The 26,213-nt window shown below is 41.0% G+C and overlaps 1 protein-coding gene across 3 annotated transcripts in view; it reads right to left on the bottom strand.

The window, feature by feature from the left end:
* ST7 (suppression of tumorigenicity 7) overlaps positions 1-26,213 on the bottom strand; it is a 253,873-nt gene that overhangs the window by 36,368 nt on the left and 191,292 nt on the right. For all 3 annotated transcript variants that reach the window (XM_032803955.2, XM_032803953.2, XM_032803956.2), the window contains exons 9-11: positions 22,008-22,122; positions 9,141-9,213; positions 7,449-7,551 (exon numbers count right to left, since the gene is read on the bottom strand). In XM_032803955.2, coding sequence (XP_032659846.1) covers positions 7,449-7,551; positions 9,141-9,213; positions 22,008-22,122 — 291 coding nt within the window. The remainder of the gene's footprint in view (positions 1-7,448; positions 7,552-9,140; positions 9,214-22,007; positions 22,123-26,213) is intronic.

The raw sequence follows: 26,213 nt of genomic DNA on the forward strand, positions 1-26,213 counted from the left end.
ATCATGAAGTCAAGTACAGACTCTTGCTACTTGGTTAACATGAATGAATATATATAATTTATTTGATTGCAGAGATGTACTCTGACCACTAATCCTCATCTATTGGGACAACTTCTAGCATTCCAAATGGCTGAGCAGCTTCAAACAGCTGTCTTCTTCCAACAGCCCCCCATCCCCAAATAACAAAACCCCAAACAAACAATCTAACTGAGAAATGTTTCTTCCTTTCTCCCAAATGTGCAATTTCCCTGTAAAATTACACCTGAGTCCCACAACAGGCAATATTCAGTCCTGCACCAGTGACAGTAAAGTCTTACAATTATGTAAGCTACAATATAAGAGCTTTATACCATTGGAATAAGGGAGATTTCAGCTTCCCAGTGAGATGTATAGCATTATCCTTAGTAAGTTCCAAGATACTGGACTTTAAAGTTGTGGTATTTACAGGCACAGAAAGGCTGTCTTAGGTAGTCTTGCAATTTATCATGACTCCCTCTGATGCCTGTAGAAATGGACTGATAGTAATTAAGAAGGGTGAGGGGTAGCTCAGTGGTTTGGGCATTGGCCTGCTAAACCCAGCGTTGTGAGTTCAGTCCTTGAGGGGGCCACTTAGGGATCTGGGGCAAAATCAGTACTTGATCCTGCTAGTGAAGGCAGGGGGCTGGACTTGATGACCTTTCAGGGTCCCTTCCAGTTCTAGGAGATAGGTGTATCTCCATTAAAAAACTTTATGGGCGAAGAAATTTTTTTAAAAGTTGCATTAAATTGTTTTAAATCTCTCTAAAATGTTTCTGGAATAGCTTTTCTGTAATATACATGATAGATAAATTTCTTGTGTGGCATATGTATTTATTTGTACTATTTATTTCTACAATATACTAGGTGCTACACAAACAGGGAGGCATTATCTCTACTCTGAAGACGAATTAAAAAGACAATCAGAAAAGAGAAGGGGGAATGGCTATTCAGGTGATGACTGACCATATTTTGCTAAGGACACAACACACAAAATTAAAAATAGTTAAAGTAAAATCAATTTTTAAATTGGTTTAGCTATATTGGTGTGGACAATCTTAAATCAATTTAAACCTGGCTTGTAAAAACTAGGGCAACTCTGTGTAGGCCAGACTTCTCATGTTGTTTTTCTAGTTAGTTACATAGACTCATAGACTTTAAGGTCATCTAGTCTGACCACCTGCACAATGCAGGCCACAGAATCTCACCCACCCACTCCTATAACAAACCCCTAACCTATGTCTGAGTTATTGAAGTCCTCAAATTGTGGTTTGAAGACCTCAAGCTGCAGAGAATCTTCCAGCAAGTGACCCATGCCCCATGCTGCAGAGAAGGCAAAAAACCTCTGTTGGCTCTCTTCCTGCCATTACTGGATGGCTAATTTCTTATAGTGTCACAGGAGAAGTGGGTCTTCAGGAGGGATTTGAATGCACAGAGGGTAGTGGGCTTGCAGATCAGTTCAGAAAGCGTGTTCCATGAATAAGGAACACCTCAGAGACAGGTGTGATATTTTATGAGCACAAATTTGGGATGGCTGCCTTACAGATGAGTGTACTGAGTCAGGTAAGTAATCCCAAGTGAGTGCCTACAAAATCTTTGTATATGTGTGTGTGTATTTTACACACCCATATAAACTGTTTCCATGTATTCTTCCATGCCGCTCCTTATGCGTAGAGCACTCTCTCTGAGCTAGTCCTTAGTGACATTACCCTTTTCCACTCAAATCCCTCCCGCAGCCCCACTGATTCAATGATGCCTGCAAGAAACTGGAGGTACAACTATTTTTAGAAAAGGAAAAGCCTTATGTTTTATATGTAGTTCGGAAGCGCCAAAAGGCCCCATCAGCAACAGCACTCTATGGTGCTAGGTAGCAGAAACAGTCCTTGCAACCTAATTTAAGAGAGAATGCAGAAGAATTTCAACCACAATACGAGCTGGTTGAAAAATAATGTTTTTTTGTGAAACATTAAAAAAATCGCAAATACTTTGTTGAAATTTTAATTTTTTTGACCATCTCTTATTCAAGAGGTGAGAGGTACAAAGAATAGAAGGGCAGTGGGGAAGGAAGATGAGGATAACAATGATATGATCCAATATATCAGATCTTTAGAACAAGATTCCCAGCACAGGACTTGCCAATTCAGCTTTGATGTCATTAGTTATTATCATCATTTATACGACACTTGGCTTTCTTTGTTCCCTGTCCTGACTTCATCTCCTGGTGTTCACACTGCCTCCTCACCTGCTCTTTCTCTCGCTCTCTCTTGTACTAACTGAAAAGTCTCTACTTGCCCAGCCTGTTCTTTCTTACAGATCCCATGTCAGCTCAAGTATAAGGAGACTATCAAACTTCCCTCACTCTGTGTGTGTCTGTCTGTCTGTCTGAACCACTTTGCCAGACTCAGCAAAAAAATGTCACCAGTGCCTCAGGCACCATTGGGCTGGTGGTGAGTGTAAGAGGAAAGTCACTGAAACACAACAAAAATAGAGGAGGTGCTCAGTGCCAAGAATAACTATTAACAGAGAAAAAGTCTTCCAGCAATGCACATTGTTTTAAGAGAGACCTTAAGCCAGGGGTGAGCAAACTTTTTGGCCCAAGGGCCACATCTGAGTATGGAAATTGTATGGCAGGCCATGAATGCTCACAGAATTGGGGTTGAGGTGCAGGAGGGGGCTGAGGGCTGTGGCTGGGGGTGTGGGCTCTGGGGTGGGTCCAGAAATGAGTTCAGGGTGCAGGAGAGGGCTCCAGGCTGGGGCAGGGACTTGGGGGTGTGGGGGGGGTGAGGGTGCTGGCTGGGGTTGCAGGCTCTGGGTTAGGGCTGGGGATGAGGGGTTTGGGGTGCAGAAAGGTGCTCTGAGCTGGGATCAATGGGTTTCGAGAGCGGGAGGGGGATCAGGACTGAGGCAGGGGTTGGGGCACGGGAGGAGCTCAGGGGTGCAGGCTCAGGGTGGCGCTTACCTCAAGCAGCTCCTGGAAGCAGCAGCATATCCTCCCTCCAGCTCCTATGCTGAGGCGCAGCTAGGTGGCTCTGTGTGCTGCCCTGTCCACCTGTGCCACCCCTGCAGCTCAAATTGGCCACAGTTCCTGGCCAATAGTAGCTGCGGGATCGGCGCTTGGGGCAAGAGCAGCGCACAGAGCCCCCTGGCTGCCCCTAAATATAGGAGCTGGAGGGGAGACATGCCGCTGCTTCTAGGAGCCGCACGGAAAGGCTCCCAACCCTGCTCCCTGGCTGGAGCGCAGGAGCGGGGCAAGCCCCAGGCCCCACTCCCCAGCAGGAGCTTGAAAGCTGGATTAAAAAGGCTGGTGGGACAGATGTGGGCCATAGTTTGCCCACCCTGCCTTAAGCCACATAAAGCCTTTGAAAAAGGAACCTCCAGTGATGTTGGCTCTTTACAAAGGAAAACCCAGGGCAATGTGAAGTCACTTAACATCAGTGAAATTAGGTGCACCTCAGTGACAACAACAGAGGTGAAAATCTATGTGCATTTTTCATCAGTGAAGTTTAAAGAATGTACCTCCTTTCCAAATAGAAAGATTCAGATTTTGTCAAGCTGCCAACAGATACTGGAGATTAGAGAGGTTCATGACTGCTAAGCTGATATGAAACACAAAGTTCTGTGGCCAGTCTAAGCTTGCTAGCCATTTCCATTTTCCTTATTCCCAAAGGGTTCAAGAAAAATCAGTGACTTTGTGTTCAAATCCACTTGTAAGGAACAGCAGATGAGTTTACCTAATGGAAATGATTCTCAGGGAATGAGTCACTGTATTTGCCTTTTCTCATAGGAATCTCTTCATATTACAGTAATGTTAAAAATAACTTTAGAATGGTGCAGTACAAACTAGGTACAGAAGCAGCGGCATGTCTCCCCTGGGATCTGGGACTATTTAAAATGCTCCATTTTAAGGACTTTAGGAGAATTACAAGGCCAGCCTCGAATGTATTTGTATCCCATGCAAAGACTTTACCTCTCTCAGGGAAAAATAAATAGAACATGGAGGAGTGCACGAGTGCATATGGGAACTCAATGTCTGTCATAAATAAAGCTGTATCAGGTTACAGGTGGATACTGGACACTCCATATCTTCTATGTCTAACTCAGCAATCTCCCACACCATGTTCCAGCACCATTCCCATCTTTTCCTGTTCCCTTGAGAGTTCTCTTTTGAATCTCATTTTTTTAGTTCAGACTTTAATTCTAAGTTGAAGAAAAACATCCAGGGATATGCACTGGCTCTGAGGGTACGTCCAGACTACCCACTGTACTGGCGGGTAGTGATCGATCCCCGAATGCACTCCCCGTCAAATCCGGAAGTCTACCAGAGCGAGTGGCGGCAGTGGAGTTGACAGGGGAGCCGGAGCTGTCGATCCCGCGCTGTGAGGACGGGAGGTAAGTCAGAATAAGATACGTTGACTTCAGCTATGGTATTCCTGTAGCTGAAGTTACGTATCTTACATCAACACCCCCCACCCCTAGTGTAGATCAGGATGCTAGGTTGCAAATATCTGAGCTGGAAATTGTGAAAACAAACAAATGCAGAGGACCATTTATACCTTCCATCTTCAGTAATGTTGTTCCCTGCCTATTCTCAATGGTGCAGCTGGGAACTTGCCTGGATTCATAGAATCCAAGGCCAGAAGGGACCATTGTGATCATCTAATCTGACCTCCAGTGTAACACAGGCCACAGAACTTCCCCAAAATAATTCCTGTTTGAACTAGAAAATCTCTCTTAGAAAAACATCCAATCTTGACTTAAAAATGTCCAGTGATGGAGAATTCACCACAACCATTGGTAAATTGTTCCAAAAGTTAATTGCTCTCTGTTAAAAATGTTCAGCTTATTTCCTGTCTGGATTTGTCCAGCTTCAACTTCCAGCCAATGGAGCTTCTTATACCTTTAGCTGCTGAAGAGCCCGTTATCAATATTTGTTTCCCATATTGGTACTTAAATGCTGTAATCAAGTCACCCTTGGCCTTCTCTTTGTTAAACTAAATAGATTGAGCTCTTTTAATCGATCACAATTTTTCCAATCCTTTAATCGTTCTTGTGGCTCTTCTCTGAACCTTCTCCAGTGTATGAGCACACTTTTAAATTGTGGACACCAGAGCTGAGCACAGCATTCCAATATAGGTTTCACCAGTGCCAAACGCGGAGGTAAAATATCATCTCTACTCGAAAGTCCCTCGTTTATGCATCCAAAGATTGCATTAGCCATTTTCGCCACAATACTGCACTTGGAAGCTCATATTCAGCAGATTACTTTCCAAAGACTTCAAACAATTACTCAGTTTTTGGTGTTATCAGTACAACTTATTTTTTTCTTATTCTAAAGAGGGAGAGACTTATTACTGAAATCCTGCAGAAGCTATGAGGCCAATTGCAACACATATTAGCAATGTGGCATTGTTAGCTTTCCTGTGCTGCAAGCAGCTAAATTTCATTTAGAGGATATGTGATGCTATTTCAGTCAGAATTAAGGCTGAATATGATGGTGTATATTCATATTATTTGCATAACATTATTACTGCTAACATACTATTGCTACATGATTCATGGAATCATAGAAACATAAGTGGTGAAAAGGGACGTGAGAGGTCATTAAGTCCAGCCCTTGCGCTGAGGTAGGACCAAGTGAACCTAGACCATCTCAGACAGGTGTTTGCCCAGTGTGTTCTTAAAAACCTCCAATGATGGGGGTTCCACAACCATCCTTGGAAGCATATTCCAGAGCTCAACTACCCTTACAGTTAGAAAGTTTTTCCGAATATCAAATCTAAATTTCCCTTGCTAACCTTTTAGCTAATGCAGCACAGTATGTGTGCATGAAATTACAGTAATACTGTATGTTAAGCTATATTACACATTAGAGTTTTAATGTTATATCGGGTGTTTTGATGCACCTGTTACTCCCTTTTATTATATCGCAAACGTGATAACTGATGCATGTTCCATTTTCTATTCCTTTTTCTAAGATGATCACTAAATTAGATTCCCGCTCTTTAAGTGTGGCCATGGGGCATTCAGCATAGCTTGGATATTCATGTGTGTCCATGTGCGCAAAGGTGACCTTAAGCCACCTTTGTGATCCCCCGATACTATATTAGACTAGCAACATGAATTAGGGCCACCAGGGACTGTCAGGCAATAAGGGAGCTTCAGTCATTTCGCCTTTTCCTTGGCCAGGCCCTTGCACCAGCAGTCAGGAATAGGATGCGAAAGGTGCTGCTATCCAGGTTCTAAAGCCATCCAAGGATTTGCCTACATGGTAGGGAATTCTCCCATATCCAGATTCATAAGTCTCAGCAGTGAAAAACTGCCCCACCATTTTGGAGTTTAAGTTTTCGTTCCAAGTATATTCTGAAAAATATAGCAATACACTATCCTGCTTGGACCTTTACAATATGCTATAAAATGACTGGCTTCTTTCAGCTGAGATAAGACAAAAAAAATTCAAGACTATGCTCTCTGGGGCAGGGACTGTCTTTTTGTTCAGTGTTTGTGTGGCACCTCGGGGGTCCTGGTCCATGACTAGGGCTTCTGGCACTATGGTAATACACATAAATAATTAATAATAATCACGACCATTTGGGAATATTAAAGATCCTACAGCATTTTTCATAAGATTGAGAGTGTTAATTATGGTGTCTCGATCAGATTCCAACTTGATTTATATTCTGTTTACTTAAATTAACCATCCTACTCTTTCAAATGAACATAATATTGTTCATTTTTCTCTCCTAATTTACCGTGAAGTGTTGTTGTGGGCTGTCAAAACAACTGCTGCATTGTACCCCAGAGATGGCTGCATTTCAGTGGCAGGTTAAGTGATTCCTGTCTAGAATTTCTATGGGTTTACATTTGTAAAATGCCTTGGGATTGCAAATGTAAGATATTATCATCTTCTCCTTTTACTGCAACTAGAGATGGAATGACTGACCAGTAAAACATGCTTCCTGGTTTTAACAATGGAGGCTGGCATTGCTAGAAAGAATCATGCTGGTTAGTGGCTAGTCAGTGGGAGAAGGCAAAAAGTACATTACAGGGAAAGTATGTAATCTCTGCACAGTACTGGGAAGGGACCTTCCTGCAGTGAGAGGAGTAGTGTGTGCACATGGGGTTATCTCCTACCCCTCATGGACAAGGGCACAGAAGAAGTGCTGAGGATTTGGTGCTCAATTGGCTCCATCAGCCAATGTTCACACAGTCTCCTGGTTCACACAGCATCTTCCTTTTGTCTGTTTCTTATGGTATCTAATGAGAAATTTCAAATGCTCCCCACATGAGTATAGCAGGGTACAAACATTAGCCCCTTCACCCTCTCCTGTCTGCTCTCCTTCCCACAACCACCATGTGCTACTCTACCTCTTTAAAACCAAAGGATATGTCTCCTGTTTTGTTAAAATTTATGACAGTGATTTCTCCATACTCACTTTTGGCACATGTGGATTAAATTCTACTGCTCTGTGAATAGCTTCTACTGCATTCATCTCTGCTGTACTCAGCCCTCGCCTTGAGGCAGCCTCTGGAGAAAATCTGCAAAAGCAAAGAAACAAATACATTAGGTCAGAAATGCTAGCAAGTAAAAGCCAGAAAGAAATCTAGACCAAGGGCCAGCGTAACCAGGCTGAGACAGTTTCCTATGCTCTCCAAACTTCCATAGTAAATGGAAACTCTGAATGACCTATTACATCAAGGCCAATGAAAATCCCTGCAGAAGTGGAAAGCATGTTTGCATCTAATCATGGCAGGAAGTAAGTTCAAACAGTCAATTCTTTCTATGCTGCTAAACTAAATTTTCTATAGTACCTTACTTGGGGTGTTTATCAAGGCAGAAGTTTCCAAAAAATAGAAAATAATGTTAAGTAATTGTTAGCATGTTTCTATTAGAAAGATATTTGGGGAGATTTTAGGGAGGTTCCCAACCCAATGCCCCTGGGTTAGGTTGGGATTAAAGCATGGTACAGCAGCAGTAGGGGTGGTCTACTTTCAGTTGTACCAGCGAGGGTTGGATGCCCAAACTGTGGGCAAATCATCTGCCCCAGTGAATGAAAAACCAGACCATGCAATCTCTTTCTCACCTCACACCCCACGGCTAACTCCAGAGCTGTACTTGGCAGGCAGACACCACAGGGAAAGCTGTGACAACCTTAGCCCTGCCCTCCCAAGCTGGAGTCGCTGTGTAGGGAGGAAAGATGTTGCAGTAGGTACTGGCGATCTACAGGATAAAAAGAATGAAAGAAAATTACTTAGATCTTGAAGTGCACATTCACTTAAAAGCAAACTGTCTGACATCAGGAAAGAAAGCGGCTTTCCACTCCGCTTGCTTTCCAACTTTAGGGCCACATTCCCCCCCAAGATACGTATACACAACTCCTCCAGTTTGGGATTCATGTGCACGCATCCAAGAGCAGAATCTGGCTCTTAGGGCTTGATCCTGCAAGGTGCTGAGCGTTCTTGCGAAGGGCTGAACATTCTCAACTCGAGCTGACTTCAGGAGGAGTCGATGACACTCAGCACCACATAGGAGTGCTCAGAACCTTGGAGGGCTATGTCCTAAGAGAAAACTGTATCAGGAATAAGCAAACATTTGTGTCTTTAAAAACACGTATACCATCTATTTCCATTGACCTGTCAGGAACCCTTACACAGTAAGTGCTAAATCTACCTGCCTAAAATCAAGTAGATGAACACTGCTATGACAGTACTTGTCGAAGAAAATTGCTAGCAGTACAGTCATGTTATTTTACCTTTCTTGGTTCTGTTTGATACAAGGTGAAGATGACCAGCCACACAGCACCTCCCAGCTGCATTTTCATTATAATACTATCCAAGAAGCCATTGCTCAGCCAGATAGTATAAATAAAAATTAAAATAAAGTAATTTAATTGAAGTATTTTTTTCTCCTTTTTAACCACTGGTGAGGTACAATATTTGATAATTAGTGAAAATTCCTCTTTATAAAAACCATACTCTAAATTTGCCACATGCCAAAATTTCTCCTGCTAGGACATGAGGTTTTCAGGGTGTGGGACCTCACCATGTCACTGAAGAGAAATCTGCAGTTAAACGTTAGTGAGTTTACAGTAAAGAATTTTGCTGGTCAGAAGTTTTTATGGACTTACTTGTCAGAGACAGCTCTGGCTTTAAGCAGTGCAGCTGTGTAGCATATCGTTGCTGATTTTGGTAAGCTTATATCTGTTGAAAGGAAAGTATATAATAAATAAATATTGAAACCCTTGAACATTTGCAGAAAGAGAAAATAAATGTTGGAATAATTCTTCAGTACAGCATAATATCTAAATTAATGAATAATGGGATATCAAAAACACCCAAGTGATTTAGGAGCACTAAGTTGTGCTCTTAAGTCACTCAGGTGCTTTTGAAAATGCCACCCAAATAAGAATTATCATATTTTTAAACCCTGAATTAACAATAATCTGATTGTGCCATGTAGTCATTAAATGATCTAATTAGCAAACAAATTCAGAGTGATCTTTTTCTGATACTACAGGGATTGAATTAAAGAATTCATTATGTTCATATACAAACACATATGCAACCTAGAAAAGGTAAATTCTTTCAGTAGATTAGGAAACACATCTATATCCAGAAACAGCTGGTGGGTGTCTATCTACTGTGTTTTATTCCCTTCCTTTCTTTTAGTAATCATGACTATGAAAGTCAAGCCAACATTTACTAATTTACTGCATTTAAATATTAGCAGCAATGTAATATGGTTTGCCGCTTGTGGAAACACTGGACCATAATAACTGGTATGTTCTGCTCCAGTGACACAAGTCATCTATAAACATGGCTTACACAGTTAGTTCAGTCAGGTTTATGGCTACTTTTCATCACCAGAGTGGCACAAAGAACTGGAAGGTACAAATGATTATGGCCCAATAGCTTCCACTGTAATAAAAGCAGAAATTAATTCTACACTACGTTACCTAGCTCTCTCAGGCAGATATTACAAACTGTCTTTTAAACTGTTTAGCATTTAGGTTAAATTTAAGATAACAGCTGAGTGAGAAAGAAATTAAGGCTCTACTCCTGTAAACAGTTGCTGTATCACTGAAAATAATGCCTACTACCACAAATAGAGCTCATTCAAGCAATGGGCCTTTTCACTGTAGGAAGCACTATTCCCTGTAAAAGCATTACAATTATAGCTTATTTAAAATTTGTATACTATATATTCTCCACTAAATAAATATACTTTATATAATTACAGTGGGACTATGGTTCTAAGCAAGAATTGGGGAAGCTAGGAGGGTGGTGAAGCACCAGAATGGGTTACTTAGGGAGGTGGTGGAAACTTCTTCCTTAAAGGTTTTTAAGGTCAGACTTGACAAAACCCTGGCTGGGATGATTTAGTTGGGGATTGGTCCTGCTTAGAGAAGGGGGTTGGACTAGAGGACCTCCTGAGGTCTCTTCCAACCCTGATATTCTATGATTCTAAGCTCTGGAGCACAGTTCTAAAAACCTGTAACTCTTACTTATTCTGTTCTTGATATACTGAATAATGAAGGACACTAGGAAGTAGCACTAAGGACCAAGTTATGTGAAGTGCTGAGAGATCCTTGAGGTGTGCTGAATGCCCTCAACTTCTGCTGAGGTCAACTGGAGTAAAAGGCACTTAGTGCCTCAGAGGAAATGCTTAGCACGTTGCAACAGAGGGCTCTTAAGAGAAGAAGGTGAGTGAGGATTGATAAATCATGCCTCACTGGACACCACTCTTTATTTTACTTATTCATGATCAGTTTGCAACTCAAGGGAACATTGTTCTGTTAGAGCAGGATTTCATGACTTAGGTACTTTTGAAAGTCCCAACTGTTAATTCTTTACATTGTCATTTTTCATGTATTAATGCTACAGGTACTACTCGTGGAGTTAACGTTGTAAGTTTCCACAAACCAGGTCAAATTATAATGTCAATAAACTATGTAATTAGAGTGAGTAGTAATTAAAATCAACAACATGCACAGCAGTGTTGGAATGAGAGATATGGACATTACTATGCTATAATTAAAGTTAGCTGCAGATCCATCCATCCATCACTGCAGTGACGTCAATATATTTATGTGCTGTTCCAATGACCATATTTATGCCAGGCTGTTCTTGACATTAGGAGTTAAGAACTTTGCATGCTTTCAAGAAATGGAATTGATCTTTTTTGGATCACACCAATTTCAGCCTTTCAGCAACGTAAATTTACTCATCAAATCACAAAAGGAGCGAAAAGCAGAGTGTCTTTCTGGGAGCAGAGTTAAAAATGGAAAGTTATTGTTTCAGAGTTCTGATCTACTACAGCTTTTTATGAGTTTTGAAGTAGCAGAAATAATTTTTTTTCTTTTGTGAAAAGGGTTTCTCCGAGCTCTTACAACCATCAATCCAGCATCACAACATGGGGAATATCTGCTTATGCTAAACTCAGAAGTATCCATCAGTTAGAGCCTAATCCTGTACCACTGAAGACAGTGGGAGCTTGCTGTTGACTTCAGTGGATGCAGTATCAGGGCCTAAAAGTGTTTGACACCAGTAAACCATGACATGAGGACTCTACTAGCTTGAAATCCCTAGAAATATATTTTCGCAGGCAGCGTTCTCCTTCCCATAAAGCAGGGGGGTTAAAGTAACAGGGGGGTGGAAGACAGAGCTCTTCCACTTCTTCCTGGTGTGGTGAAGCAGCAAACCTCAGAACTCCTTGGCTAGTGCAATGACATCTCCCCTGTCTTTTTCAATTAACTTTAACCCTTTTAATGAGACTGAAAAACAGAAAGAAGGGAAAGGCTCTCGAGGGAGGGATGTGAAACTTCAGCAAAAAGCAATTTGAATGCAAGAAGAAGTTGCCTTCTCATTTTCATCTATCGAAGAATTAAACCACTTGGATGTGCCAAGCAGCAAAAGAGACCAGAACTTCAGTATGCAAAGGAAGATTTTCATACATTAGGTCTTACTAATGTGCAACCTGTAGTGCTGGAACCATTAAAATCACACAACACAAAAACCTCCAAAAGATAGGGTTCCAAGACCATTTTCTCATGTTAGATCATCCATTACTGTCTAGTGGTCAGCAGAAGCCATGGGATCGAAATTATGATGTGTGGTGACATTGTAGGTTAATGACCAAACCACAAATATCTGAATGGTTATTTCATCTTTGACGGGTATTTTATCATTCTCCTACTGAAATGCTTTTCAGGAACGGAAAATGAAGCAATATAGACAAATGTACATGTGTGTTGTTCTGCAGATTTCTCTATGCAGAGTCATGCCTTTTTGTTGTTGTTTTATTTTGCCTGTTCTGAAGCAGACCACATTATACAAGTCTGAATATTGCCCAATGGAGGTTTTAGTTCCTACTTGGGATCCTCACATTGAGATAGAAGCAGAGTAGAATTATGGCTTGTTACAAATTAAATTTAGCTTGTACTTTGGGAATCAAGTCTAAACTAGTCCTAAGAGATAACTCATCTGTCAAGTTCTTCATAAATTCGTGTCTCCAGCTTGTAAAGTCATCTGGCAAAGCATCTCTACATACATTGTTTCCCATCCTCTTGTGACAGCAAACGGAGCTCCCTCAGTGTGCTGAAATATGCAACTGCTATCGAAGTGTCAAAACCTTGAGGATATTTTTCCCTAATAAACTCTGACGTATGAATCCAAAGAAGGATTTCATTCTTTACTGCTCGTCTCTATAAGGTACACTTAATTAGTGATTATTTTCCTTGGATTAACCTTCTGTGGCATATAGTACCTCAGGTAAAGAGAGGCCTGAGAAAGTGTATTCTTCATGGTGGCTTGCTTCACAAGATGTTTCTTTTGATATTTAACAAGTTGGAAAGGAGCTGTGCCCATAGCATTGTGACTATATTACAATGATGCTGATGATTATTATTAACTGTATTATGGTACAATGCAGAATGTGCCAGGGGCTGTCACGTGATCTGTTATTCCCACCAAAATAGCAGTTACAATTGGAAATGGTAAATATGGAGAGGAAAAAATGGAATCATCTCCATCCAAGTCATCAAGAGCCCCTAAATGTTGACACTGGGCTGCTGAAAGATGGGTGTATTGGATGAGCAGTCACTTTAGCTGAATTTTTTGTTTATTAATAATTAATACGATATTCTACTGATGACCAAAAAAATCCCATGTTAGGTAAGTGCTTTACTGAACTGGGGCTATATGCTTAACTCATGCGAGCAGGCCTGCTGAAGTTAAAGGGACCTAAATATGGGCTTAAGTGCACTGCTGCAGGAGGGTCATAATTCTGGGTTGCATAAAAAAAGAGATCATGTCAGTCAAGGGAGATGCTAGTCTCTTTCTATATGGAACTGGAAAGATTACACCTAGAGTACTGGATTCATTTATGTACACCTCAATACAAAACCGAAGATATGTCAAAAACCTGGAAGCAATTATGAGAAGAGCAACAAAAATGATTAAGGATGGTGTTATGGTTCAGAGGTTTGCTGCACCAGTGATCTCTCTCAGTCTCTCTGAGGGCACATCTTTACAGTGATGGGCCTATATCTGAACAACTCTCAGGGTGCAACCCTGTGGTCCTGCTTACTTCTAGATGGGATCACCAGACTATACCACCCCTTGTTTACCAACAACATTTACCTTGAGTATGACCAACTACCCAATTGACTCCTGCTATTGAATTCTCTCTGGGAGCTGTGACTAGCTCCTAAAAGCAATGACAGAAAATGCCTGGTTTGGAAGAGAGCATGATTTATTTATCCATAGGAAAATCACAAGCAAAGAGAAAAGGGTTAAAATAACTAAAACCTAAACATATCTTGTCTTATCTCAAACTTAACCTTCTCTTGCCAATTTAAGTACACTGTGCTTAAGCCAGGCACCCCCAATGCATTGGGGCTAGACAGGACAGGCTACCCTTACAACTGCTGTTATCTTGGACAGCCTGAACCCCCAGCTAGTGTTTCTCTCTTAAGCAACAGGCTGTCTTTTTTATTTCAAAGGTCATTTGAAAGGTTCTGCCTGAAGATCTTCTGAGCAGGACTTCTGAACCTGACCAAACTATTTTTTGCATTTCACCTACACGGGATTGGAAGTAGTCTCCCTACAGTGGATTCCTGGTATTGTCCATGTAGCACTAGTCAACTGAATTCTGTCTACAGCCACTGTTTTGGGTAAGGATTTATCCCTTGGCCACTTTTTAGACATCATACACTAGCCACCAACTCCAGAGATTATATATATATAAACATTAACGGAAATCAATGCAGAAAATTCCCATGTTCTTCACAGGTGATAAAAGGGCTAGAGGGATTGATTTATGAGGAAAGACTAAATGAGCAACAGTAAACATATGTAGCCTGACTCAGTGATGACAAAGGGGCGATGTAATCATCACGGAAAGAGAAGAATTGTTGAAGCTGTTCCAAGGGGTTAAAAGCTAGAATAATGGGACGAAATTAACCAAAGGGAAATGTAAGTTGAATATCAGGAAGAAAACATCTTGACAGAGAAGCAATTAGACTGCAATACAATCTCCCACGAGAAGTGGTAAGTGGTCATCACTTGAGTCATTTTAAGCTATACTGGACAAAGTACTAGAAAATATACTGTAGGGAACAATCCTGCACTGGCAGGAGGATGAACAAGATGATCTAACAGGGTATTTTCATTGTATATGCAGCATGCAGTAGTCTCGTTTTTCTGTTAGTCTGTTTAATACTCAGGCAGTGCAGGCTTCCTGCCACACTTGTGTGAGTAGCCTACAGTTAAACAAAACTCTAAAGGAAGACCCTGGCCCTATGATAAGGTATAGTATGAATTTCAGCACAAAAGGAGAATTTTTTTACTATAACTATGAGAGAATGAAAACAGAGAACAGTTACAGTGGAACTATAGCATTTGCATTGTTTGTTTGAACAAACTTTTCTGAGGCTGACTTGCTGATTATAAACATTTCCTATAAAGCTCATGCTTCAGTTTCAGAAACTGATAAATACTTTGATCAAGCAATTTAACTCCTTTGATTTGCAGAGTATGATTTAATAATTTCTTGAGGAAATGAACCACTCCTCCCTAGATGAGGATAATGAAGAAGCTCTGCACAGCTAGTTTAGGTCTTTGTCCATTTCCCTGTGATTTTGTCCTGCATCTTCTTTGCAGATGGAGGACAAACAGAAATAGGCCACAGGAATCAAAGGCAAAACTGGACCAGATAATATGAATGGACAGGCACAGCTGTTGCAAACCTAGCTGAGTGAGAAGCACTATTGAAATGAAGAGATGAAATCAGTCCTTAAATAAGATTGATACAGTCCAAGAAGATCTCCCACTGTGGAGATCTTCTCTAATATATATCACTGCCAGAAGGGTGCAGCAGGCTTGGGTTTGACCTTGACAGTAAGAATGTTAATAAATAACCACTTTCTCTCTTTCAAAGGAAACAAAAGGATGCAACATTAGAATACAGTTTCTTTCTCTGTTGTTCATGTTATGTTTTCACCCCAACAGAGAATTAGGAATAATAAAAACCCTTTTGCACTGGAGCAACCATACTGAGAAAGCAGAGGTATCTAGCCAGGTCAGGTTATCTTCTAGCAAGCAGAAAAACTTGATATGATGATTGCTCTTAATGTTGAGAACTGAGAGGCGCTAATAAAGTGAAGCTGTGGAAAAGAAATATGGAATAACAGTGAAACTGTCTCCTTGAGGAACAGAGTCAGTGTCATTGGGGGTTTTGTGCTGGAGGCTTTCTGGTAACCTGTTTTACTGATACATCTCTATCCCAATATAACGCGACCCGATATAACACGAATTTGGATATAATGCAGTATAGCAGCGCTCTGGGGGAGTGGGGCTGCGCACTCTGGCGGATCAAACCAAGGTCGATATAATGTGGTTTCACCTATAACGTGGTAAGATTTTTTGGCTCTCAAGGACAGCGTTATATCAAGGTAGAGGTGTACCAAAAATTCTTACTGTTGGAATGCCTTCAAGTTCAACATTGGTGGAATTTACTCAGTTCACAGAGCTGCTTTCGTGGCTGTAAGGATGAAGAGAAATTATATAGGAACAGAAAAAAAGCATCCCTAAACAGTTATTATTATTTTAAAGAGTGTTTGGATTCATTAACATAAAAAGCCAAAACCTGCAGTCCTTGCATTCAGTGACTTCAATGGGAGTTTCACTCAAGTAACACAGTGTCAGGACTACAGGGTTAGGCCCAAACAAGAACATGATCAACAATCATGCTTCATGCACATTCTTCTATAAAGAAAACTCAAATTCTATATACAATTTATTCTAAAGCCTTGATTTTGATTTCACAGCAGTGTACATTTGGAGCAACTCCATTGAATTAAATAATTATACCAGAGGAAAATTGGTATAGGTTAGATCAGAATGAGATCATATTTAAAAGTATGTTTTTCTATCAGTACGACTGGCTGAATTCTCCTGTCACTAATTCTCATCTTACACCAATATAGCTCCATCAACTTAGTGGCGTTACTCTATATAACTATGGTGTAAGTGAAAGGAGAATGAGACAGTTATTTATGAATATGTTCCTCTGGAAACCAGAAAGCTCACATTTTCAGTAACCCTAAACTGGAAAAAAAAATTGTCCCTTGACCAAAAAAAAAAAAGAGAGAGAGAAGAGAGAGAGAAAAAAGAACATTTACATAACTAAGTAAAAGAGTATCCACCCTTTTGAAGTCTAACTTTCAACTGTCTGAAAGATCTCTGTGTTCACACACTGCCCAGGTTACCATCCAACGGCAACCTAGACAGAACTGGCAGCCCACTGAGGTTAATAAATCATTTGCTCTCAGCACCATAAAAACAGGACTGCTCCCTTGGAAAACAATCAGTTTAAAAGTAAGGCAAGAGGGGCATAGAGGTTTTATTTACTATGAATCCTAGCTGCTTATTCTTTCAGAAGACTAGTACCTTCAGCAGCCATAAGTATTTTTGCTGTAAATAACATAGATGTGTGTCGAGCCAGAGCCAAAAATCCTTTTAGGATTCAATAGTGTTTAGGTCATCTGCACTCTATTGACAGACACTGAACTCTGAAACCATAATGATGTAGCTCAGCAACAGTGCATATCTTGCCACTAATGAGGCACATTTTCCGTGAATAATGAGTATGGACATCATCTCTGTTGCCAGGTACATAATATAAACAAATTCAACACATGGTCCTTGGTAAAGTAGTATGTCTCCTCGCAAAGACTGACATTTTAAAGAATGTGATCCAAGTTTTTAGCCAGGGGTGAGGGAGAGACTGCTCTCGGAAATAATTTGTTCATGTGTTATCAAAATACAATAAATCAGGTTTGGTCTTAGCTGAATAAAGACAGCGGAATGGGACCAATAGAAACTGCAGATAGGGAAGTATAAATGAGTTCATTGTTTTATGTTCCAATAAATCTTACGACACATAAAGCTGATGAGTTCTAAAATGAGCTGAGACTCCTCTAAAAAGGGTCTTTAGAGACTCATGAATTCTAAGAGTTATGCTGGTTAAACTGTTGTTTGCTGAGTCCTTGTGTGTGTGTGTTAAATATACACATATGCCTTTATATACAGCAAAATGTATAATGTGTGTGTCCACACAGACAGGGGAAAGGGTCTGCATCAAATTTCCCTACAGGCTTTTACCATCCACATATACTTTTCTTTTAAACTTACAGCCTAATTTTGGAATGTGCCAAGTGTTTTCTAGAAGATGATGGCACCCTGAAGTCCTACTGGCTTCAGGGAGAGTTGAAGGTAAACACTGCCACTCAGGAAGTGCTCAGCACTGCCCAGGATCGGGCCCTTAGTATGACTGAACAGAGAGGAAGGCTGTCTCAGTGGTTAGAATGCTAGCCTGAGATTTGGGAGATTCTGGTTTAATTCCCTATTCTGCCACAGACCCAAGTATGGTAATGGGAATAATAGGACTTCCCTGCCTCAGAGGGGTGTTGTGAGGATAAATTATAGCAGATTGTCAGCTTTAGAACAGCTTTCAGTTTCAAGCTCAACTCTTCTAAGTGCTTTAAAATCCACAAGGTTACTCATATGCATTAAAGAGTATAAGGGGCTGAGATACCATGGTAATGGGGCCTATCTCTGAATGATAAGAATTTCTGAAAGAGAGGAAAGCAAAAGAAAGACCTTTGAGGAAAAAGGTTATCATTTTGGTAGATGTTTCTTTTCCACTGCGCTGTTCCCAACCAAATTATACCCAATAAAAAGCCTCTCCCAGGGTAATTAGTACTACTAGATGTGCACTGGTGTGACATTCAAAGAGTGGCGGGACATTTTGAGCACGGCTTACAGTGATTCAACTGCAAGATGGTGATTAAGCATTGAAAACACACATATTATAGTCAGGACTAGTAGCGCCGCCTATTTATTATGGTTGCTGGACACTTCCCATGATAAGAGCCTATTTTTAGTGGATTATAACTTTGCCAGAAGTTAAGTGTTTGGGCTGAAATTTTACAAGTTGGTTGTCTGCCTCAGGCAGCCTTTGCTTTGAATAGCTTTAGTGCCTCCATGCTATAGAGCAGGGACATTTGGCAGGAGGGGGGCTTTGGTGTAGGCTTGGCAGAATTCAATTTTTATTTTTTTATGATTTGGACACAGAATATCAATGTTTATTTTTAAGCATTATTTTTTCAATTTGAGTTGATTTAAATTTTCACAGTTGTGCATCATTTTGAGTTTTGAGCATTTTTCATGATTTTTATCTATTTACATTTCCACAATTGTTGGACATTGGGCGTGGGGGTGTGAGGATCAGACAATAATTATTTAATGACAGTAGATATTGAGATTCAAAGAGTTAAAGCTTCATAACAGTTAAACCTGAAAATTGTCAACATCACATGTCAAAATATGCAAAGTAAATATCTTTAAATCAAACTCTAGTAAGTTCTCAAGCAGCATTTTTCTTACTTTGCCCATCTGTCAATTTGGATTATTATTGACAGAAATATTTTTTGTCACTTTGTGTGTGTGCAGTGAAACTGACATTTACTGATAAACATATAATTCTTTTAAGCCTACCTTTGTGTCAGGGATGTGATTTTTGTGGCCCCTGTGAAAACTGGCCAGTTATAATCCTTTGAAAACTCTCTGTTTGCACATGCTCAGTAGCATCTTCTTCAATCACAGCAGCTAAACTCTTCAGATGTTCCATCCTGAGTGAGCATATTTGAGCCTCTCACAGCTCCTAGTGCTAACCAGACTGCACATGCTACATCTCCAGAGAGCAACTGAGTACGCTCCATCCCCTCTAGCTCCTACATATGACCAGACAGCAGAATGCTTGAGCATGCTGCATCTCCTCATAACTGCTACAAGAAAACTGTGCGAGTCTGGGCACTGGAACTGGGAGCAGGGAGCTTGTTCCTCCTATGCTCTCAATGGTCCCCCCGCCCAAGTAGCATGGCAGAGGAAGCCATCTGATTTGAATGCAGAGGGGACAAAAGCCAGACCAGGGAAGAGAGAAAGGAATAGATTGTGATAAGAACTCTGATGACCCTGAAAACTGTAGAGGGGAGAAAATGGGATTGGCTGGGCAAGGAGAAGGGGACTGGGAGGTTGGAAAGGCTGGGACTTGGAGCCGGAAAGCGGGGGTGAGAAGGGAGGCTGGGACTGGGAGCTGATGGGAGAAATGGTGGGGGACTGGGAGCCAGCTGGCTGCAGGGGAAAACATTGAGACTGGACAAGGAGATTGAGGGACTATTAAACTAGGTTTTGGAGCATGAGCTTTCATGGGTGAATTCCCACTTCGTTGGATGATGTGCATCCGACGAAGTGGAGATTCACCCACGAAAGCTCATGCTCCAAAATGTCTGTTAGTCTATAAGGTGCCACAGGACTCTTTGCTGCGTTTACAGATCCAGACTAACACGGCTAGCCCTCTGATATTAAACTAGGGTGACTGAGACTAGGAAAAAGAGTGTGTGGGGAAGCAGATCTGACAATGGGATGTGGGGGCGGGGGGCGGAGGGAGCTGAGAGTGGCTGTGCAAAGAGACAGGGACAAAGGGTCTGGAAGGGGAGAGAATGAGATAAGGAGCCAGGGAAGGAGGGAGGGGATACTGAGAGCCTGTGCAGGGAGACTAGGGCTGGGGGTTAATGGAGATTGGGAAGGGGAGAAACGTATCGGATGAGGAGCTGGGAGGAGGGGCTGGGACTGACTGGCAAGGAGACTGGAATTGGAATGAGAAATCTGAGAATTGAAGACTGAGGCTGGGTAAGCAAGAAGAATGGGAGTGGGATGAGGAGTCAGTCAGGGCTGAGGAAGAGATAGGACTGGAACAGAGATACGTCAAATGGGATGGAGCAGAAGGGGGCACCTTTGGGGAGAACAAGTAAAAGGCTCTGTACCCACTACAAAACACTCTCCTGCCAAGACTGGAATGGAACTCAAGACTCCTGAGTCTCACCATTCTTTTGCTGTTAGCAAATATCTGTGAAACCCACTGACAAAGTGTGTCTCGTCACCCTCTAGTGCTGTCCACACAGAAGACTGTGTAGTAGATCTGTGTGGTAGTCTAAGGTTCCACCCAGGCGAGTTTCAATATGAGGTCACAGGATGAAATTTTTATAAAAAAGAAAACTGAAAAAATAAACTTGAGAAATTACATACAAAATATCACTAAGGCTGCAAAGTCAAGAACTCAGAGGCACTCAGGAGGTGCCAGAATTTGGCCCCCTGGGGCACATCCATTATGACACAGTCTTTAATTACATGATCACGTACTATTTTTTCCATTCAGTGCAGACTGGACCTGCTCTGGAAATGAGTCAGCGTTGTGCAGTATAGGAGACTGTTGTCTGTGGGATCCCTGCTTCATTTGGTGCAGATGTTGGAAGGTGTGTAGAATTATTACTATATGGCTCCTACCACTGTAGTATCTGAATGCCTGAAAATCTTTAATGTATTTACCCTCACAATGTCCTGATGAGGTAGAGAAGTGCATTTATCTCCACTGGGGAACTGAGACACAGATTGATGAAATGACTTACCAAGATCACACAGGAAACCTGTGGTGGAGCAGGAAATTGAACCTGACTGCCCCAAGTTCTAGGCTAATGTCCCAACCACTGGACCATCCTTTCTTTAATTGAAAGACATGTAGTGAATGAGGCAGGGGACTGCATGACGAGGATGAACTGTCTCACTGTTAAGACAGCTGAATGCTGCCCTGGAAAACTGGCTTCTATCCCTGCCTCTGCCACTGTGTGGTGCTGTGCAAGTCACTTAAACCAAACTTTTCACACGTACTCACTAACTGTGCTCCTCATTTTCTGAGTGCCTGACTTGACATGCTGGAATCTGATTTGCTGAAGTGCTGAGCACTCACAGCTGCAACTGAAGACAATGGGAGGTGTGGTTTGAACATAGAAAGTGTTATGTAACATGATGTGTTCTGAAAAATCAGGTTCTAGATGTTTCAAATTGGGTACTCAGAAGTAGTGGAAATTTAATTACCTTAATCCCTCTGTGCCTCAGCGTGGTGTCTGTAAAATGGGGATTATGCCACTACCCCACCTCACAGAAGTGATGGAAAGATAAATTAATTCATGCTTGTGAAGCACTCAGATACTGTAGTAATGAACACCAAGGAAATATATGGGGAAATTATTAATTCTGTTTTCAAAGCAAGCTTTGAATAGTCTGCAGTAAATAAGGCCTGAGATGACACATTGAAAAAACAGGAGAAAACAAAATATTGAAGAACTGCTCATTTAAGAGAGCACTGTTCCACCTGTGCACTGAATGACACAGGGGTACTGTGGAAAATACAGTATGTGATCATGTATCATAAATCATATACACAAGGGATCCCAATTAAAGGTGCACAAACAACCTAAATTCTGGCATTTCTTAACTTTTGAACGTTTTACTTTGCAAACATATCAGTGTTCATTTCACATAGGGTTTGCGCGTTTGTGTGCACAATATGTATACATATATATAATTGGACTTACCATCATATTTTGCTAAAACTGCCTGAACATCTGCATATGCTTGTAACTCCAACAGAGCTTCTAGCAGGTTTTCATGAATGTTGAACATGCTTAGCAGAGGAAACTCCTTCATTAACTAAAACAGTAATAAAAAAAAGGGTTAGACTATTTATATGGAATGTGGATTTTCATTCAAAATTTACTGAAATGTCTAATTAAAATCATTCAACCCCACTGCTCTTGGGCCTCATACATTGTCCTCTAATGCCATTGGAAAGACTCCCATTTGGATCAAGAACCTTGGAGACAACATGCCTCGCATATGGTTTAATTAGTCCAAGAAGAGAGTTATCTGAATAGACAACTCCCTTTCAATGACTTGTTGCCTTTTTAAAAAGTGAGGGAGTATTATTCTATTGTAGAGGAAGATTAAATTAAACAAGCGCCTTTAGCTCAGCAGATGGTATATTTTAGTATTAACTCCCCCTGATGGATATGGGGGAAAACAAAGAAAATATATAGAAAAAAATCAAAGTATAATAAAATGAGAAAGACCTACACTTCTATTACACTTCATAGTTGTTTATTATATTATTATTATTAATTATTATTATTATTTAGCATATATATATATATGCTAAATATATAAAAAAAATATATATTTTTTTCAACAGAATTGTGCATAGTACCAGCTTAAAAAATGTTTTCGGCCAATCCAGCTTAAAAAATGCTTGACCCAAAGTAGAAATTAGGTAAAGCCTTAATACTAATTTAATACTACCATGGTTTAAGACTCCATATCTTATAACAAATTGAATGATACCTTGTTTAGGAAAGAGGCTCAGACATTATTTTAATGGGTGCTAAGATGTGACTGAAGTGGACTGATTTGATGAATTGGTCCTTTAGGAAGATCAGAGATTGTCAGAATGCTGGCCAAATTCTGCTGTGTGTAGTACCAACTGTCTGCCAGCCAAGTGAACTTGATAACTAACGTCCTTTATTCTGCTTGCCATATGATTCTACATCTCTTAGGAACTTCAGTGCAAATTAATTTCTCTGTTTTATTGCTCAGTTAGAAAATGAACCAATTAAAGAAGTGTCATTTTTTTTAAAGTTAAAGTGATACTCTAAAAATTGTAGTATTAAGAGATCTGGGCCCTCACTGTGGTTGTTTTGTGCTGGTGCAAAGCTCCAGCACGGTAGGCTCTCTAACCGGCCTAAAGCTAGGGTAGCTAAATTATTGCCAGCCCTTTTTAGCTCCACTGTTCCCCAAAGTAAAGGGTGTGATAGGTGCACTCAGGGCCGGTTCCAGCTTTCTTGCTGCCCCAAGCGGCGAAGAAAAGAAGAAAAACAAAAGAACCCCGATTAAGCTGCCTCTGAAGTGCCACCAAAGTGAAAGAGAGGGAGTGAAGAACTCGCTGCTGAATTGCTGCCAAAGACCCGGACGTGCTGCCCCAACAACAGACAGACTGCCGCCCCTTTCTATTGGCCACCCCAGGCACCTGCGTCCTTTGCTGGTGCCTGGAGCAGGCCCTGCGTGCATCCTTGAGTTCTATTGATCCCCATCTGCTGAAAGGGTTTCTTGGGGGGGTGATGGAAGCCAAGTGTAAGTTAGAGCATCTCTGAAGATGCTCAAATGTGTACCAGAACTGAACTGGCCCATTGCCAGTTCCAGGGTTGAGGCATGTAAAGATGATATCTACCCATCTTTGCACAAGGGCGGCAAGCTATGGGAGGTGCTCTGCCGGTTGACGCCAGAGCAGCAGGCAGGTTGCCTTCAGTGGCATGCCTGAGAAGGGTCTGCTGGTCCCGCGGCTTCAGCGGACCTCCCACAGGCCTGCCGCCAAATCCACAGGACTGGGGACCTCCTGCAGGCAAGCCGCCGAAGGCAGCCTGCCTGCCGCGCTTGGGGCGGCAAAATACCTAGAGTCGCCCCACCTTTGCATCCCCATGCCTTCTAGTCCTACTCTGAGTGAAGTTTATCTGGAGCCAAGGCTCAAACTTCAGTTGATGGAGAGAGTCTCGGGAGTCTCAGAAAAATCTGAAGAAATGAATTAATCCTCCTTTGAAGATATAATTAAAGAAACTGGAAAGAGCCAACTAATTACAATCTCTCACTTATCCAGTCTATAAATATACCAGTCTATAAGCAAAATGGTGGAAGAGTATGAAAAAGTCTGGAACAGGGAATTAACTCCATTCAGGAAGAGGCTGCTAATAGACAAATAGAAGTGCCAAGCTCACAGGATGAAACTCACTCCTGTGCAGAGGGCCAAGCATAAACTACCTAAACTGTATTTGAGGATTGAATAGAGTGACCAAATGTCCTGATTTTATTGGGACAGTCTCGATATGGGGCTTTTTTTAAATATAGGCTCCCCACCCCCTGTCCCGATTTTTCACACTTGCTATCTGGTCACCCTAGGATTAAGTGGGAGTGAAGTGGTAAATTGGCATTGTTCTGCCCCCCTGCACTGCACTGTCCTTGCTGTGGTTGGAGGATTATACAGAAGGTGAAGAGGGCAGTGTTTTGTTTGTTGATATTTGTACAACTGTGATCACATGAACTTTTGGTTAGAGAGTCACAATCACAGATACAGGTATTTAATGAGCTCATTGGATTTATGAGGGGTAATCCATACAGGGTAATAAACTCTGAGCTATGGTAGTAAAACTCCTACAGTTTCAACATCAGGAGTTAATCCTGAGGAAAACAAGAACAAAACTGGGCAGATTGCATGAATCTCCTTCTTGTTTGATTACTGACTACATTTTGCCAAATTGAGAAAGAGGCATTGGTTTATCTGGATAAGTGGGGGTCTTGATGTACAAAAGAGTTCTCAATACAACTGATGCTCATCAGAAACAAATAATTTCAGATGCAATTTCAGGTAATCAGAGTTTTCAGTTAAGGATTCAGATTAGATTCTACCGGACTTGTTTCTTATCCTCTTTGTGATTTTTAACTGCTTCTACCAGTTAAAGACAGCATAAAATGTATATAATAAAATTCAGTATTGGGATTTTTCAAAAGTAATATTTACAGTGGGTGCTTTTAAAATCTTTTATAAAATTGATGGAAAGGTTAGAACTGCACATTATTTTTCATTATTACACCTGATAGCTACAGCACATTAGAAAGAAAGACACTTCTAAAATTGTATAAATTAATATTATAACAGATTCCAACACAGGTGGAGAGAAATTTTAATACAAAAGGGGATTCCATTTTTCACTATTTAAAATATATAATAAAGACTGACACTGTATTGTGATTGTGGGTAAACCTCAGAAGGATGTAGTTGCAGTTGTTAAATTCAGAGCGTATGATGCTTATTTTGATACTAATAACTTTTTAAAGTTTAAGTTTGAAAAGAGCACAGTAATTTGAAAATATCATTATTCTGGGCGAGACTTTAATTTGTGCAGAATAGGAACAATAACTTTATCTAACCTTGTCCTAGCATTGATGGACATGGGTACAGAATGAAGCAGCATTGTTATGAAAAACAGATCAATCCTTCCATTATACAAAAGAGTGAGGGCACTGAGAGTCCAGACCTAGAGCCTTTACGCATGTGGTCCTAAGGCGGCTTTCTGCAGTGTTTAGTCTAGTTGTGTTCATGCTCCACAGAAAGTTTATTTTATTTGTGATTTTCTTGTTATTTTTAATAGATTTCGCTTTACTTAAAACAGCCTGGATTGGTTTAAGTGGCTGTTAGTGGGGAATTAATATTACAGCACACTCCAGAGATAAGGAAACTCACTTCAGAAGAGGTAGACTGAGGACTGAAGTAACAGTCAGTATGTAGTCAATTGTGAAAGGAGTTCTAATTTATAATTCCTGCCCTGTAAGGCACTACAAGGAAGTGGCTACTGTCAATAAAGGCCTAAAAACCTGAGTGATGTAAGGTGCAGTTACAATTCTCCTCAGCCACCTGCATCAGAAACCTTTTACGTTTTTCCTGTCTGCCACAAAGAAAATATAACCAGTAAAATGTGAAGGCCAGAAGCTGTCTCCCTAACTCAAAACTGAGTATTTCAAAGAACATAAGAAAGGCCATACTGGGTCAGACCAAAGGTCCATCCAGCCCAGTATCCTGTCTACCGACAGTGACCAATGCCAGGTGCCCCAGAGGGAGTGAACCTAACAGGTAATGATGAAGTGATCTCTCTCCTGCCATCTGTCTCCACCCTCTGACAAACAGAGGCTAGGGACACCAT

Source organism: Chelonoidis abingdonii, chromosome 1 (assembly GCF_003597395.2).
Source record: "Chelonoidis abingdonii isolate Lonesome George chromosome 1, CheloAbing_2.0, whole genome shotgun sequence".
Classification (NCBI taxonomy): domain Eukaryota; kingdom Metazoa; phylum Chordata; order Testudines; family Testudinidae; genus Chelonoidis; species Chelonoidis abingdonii.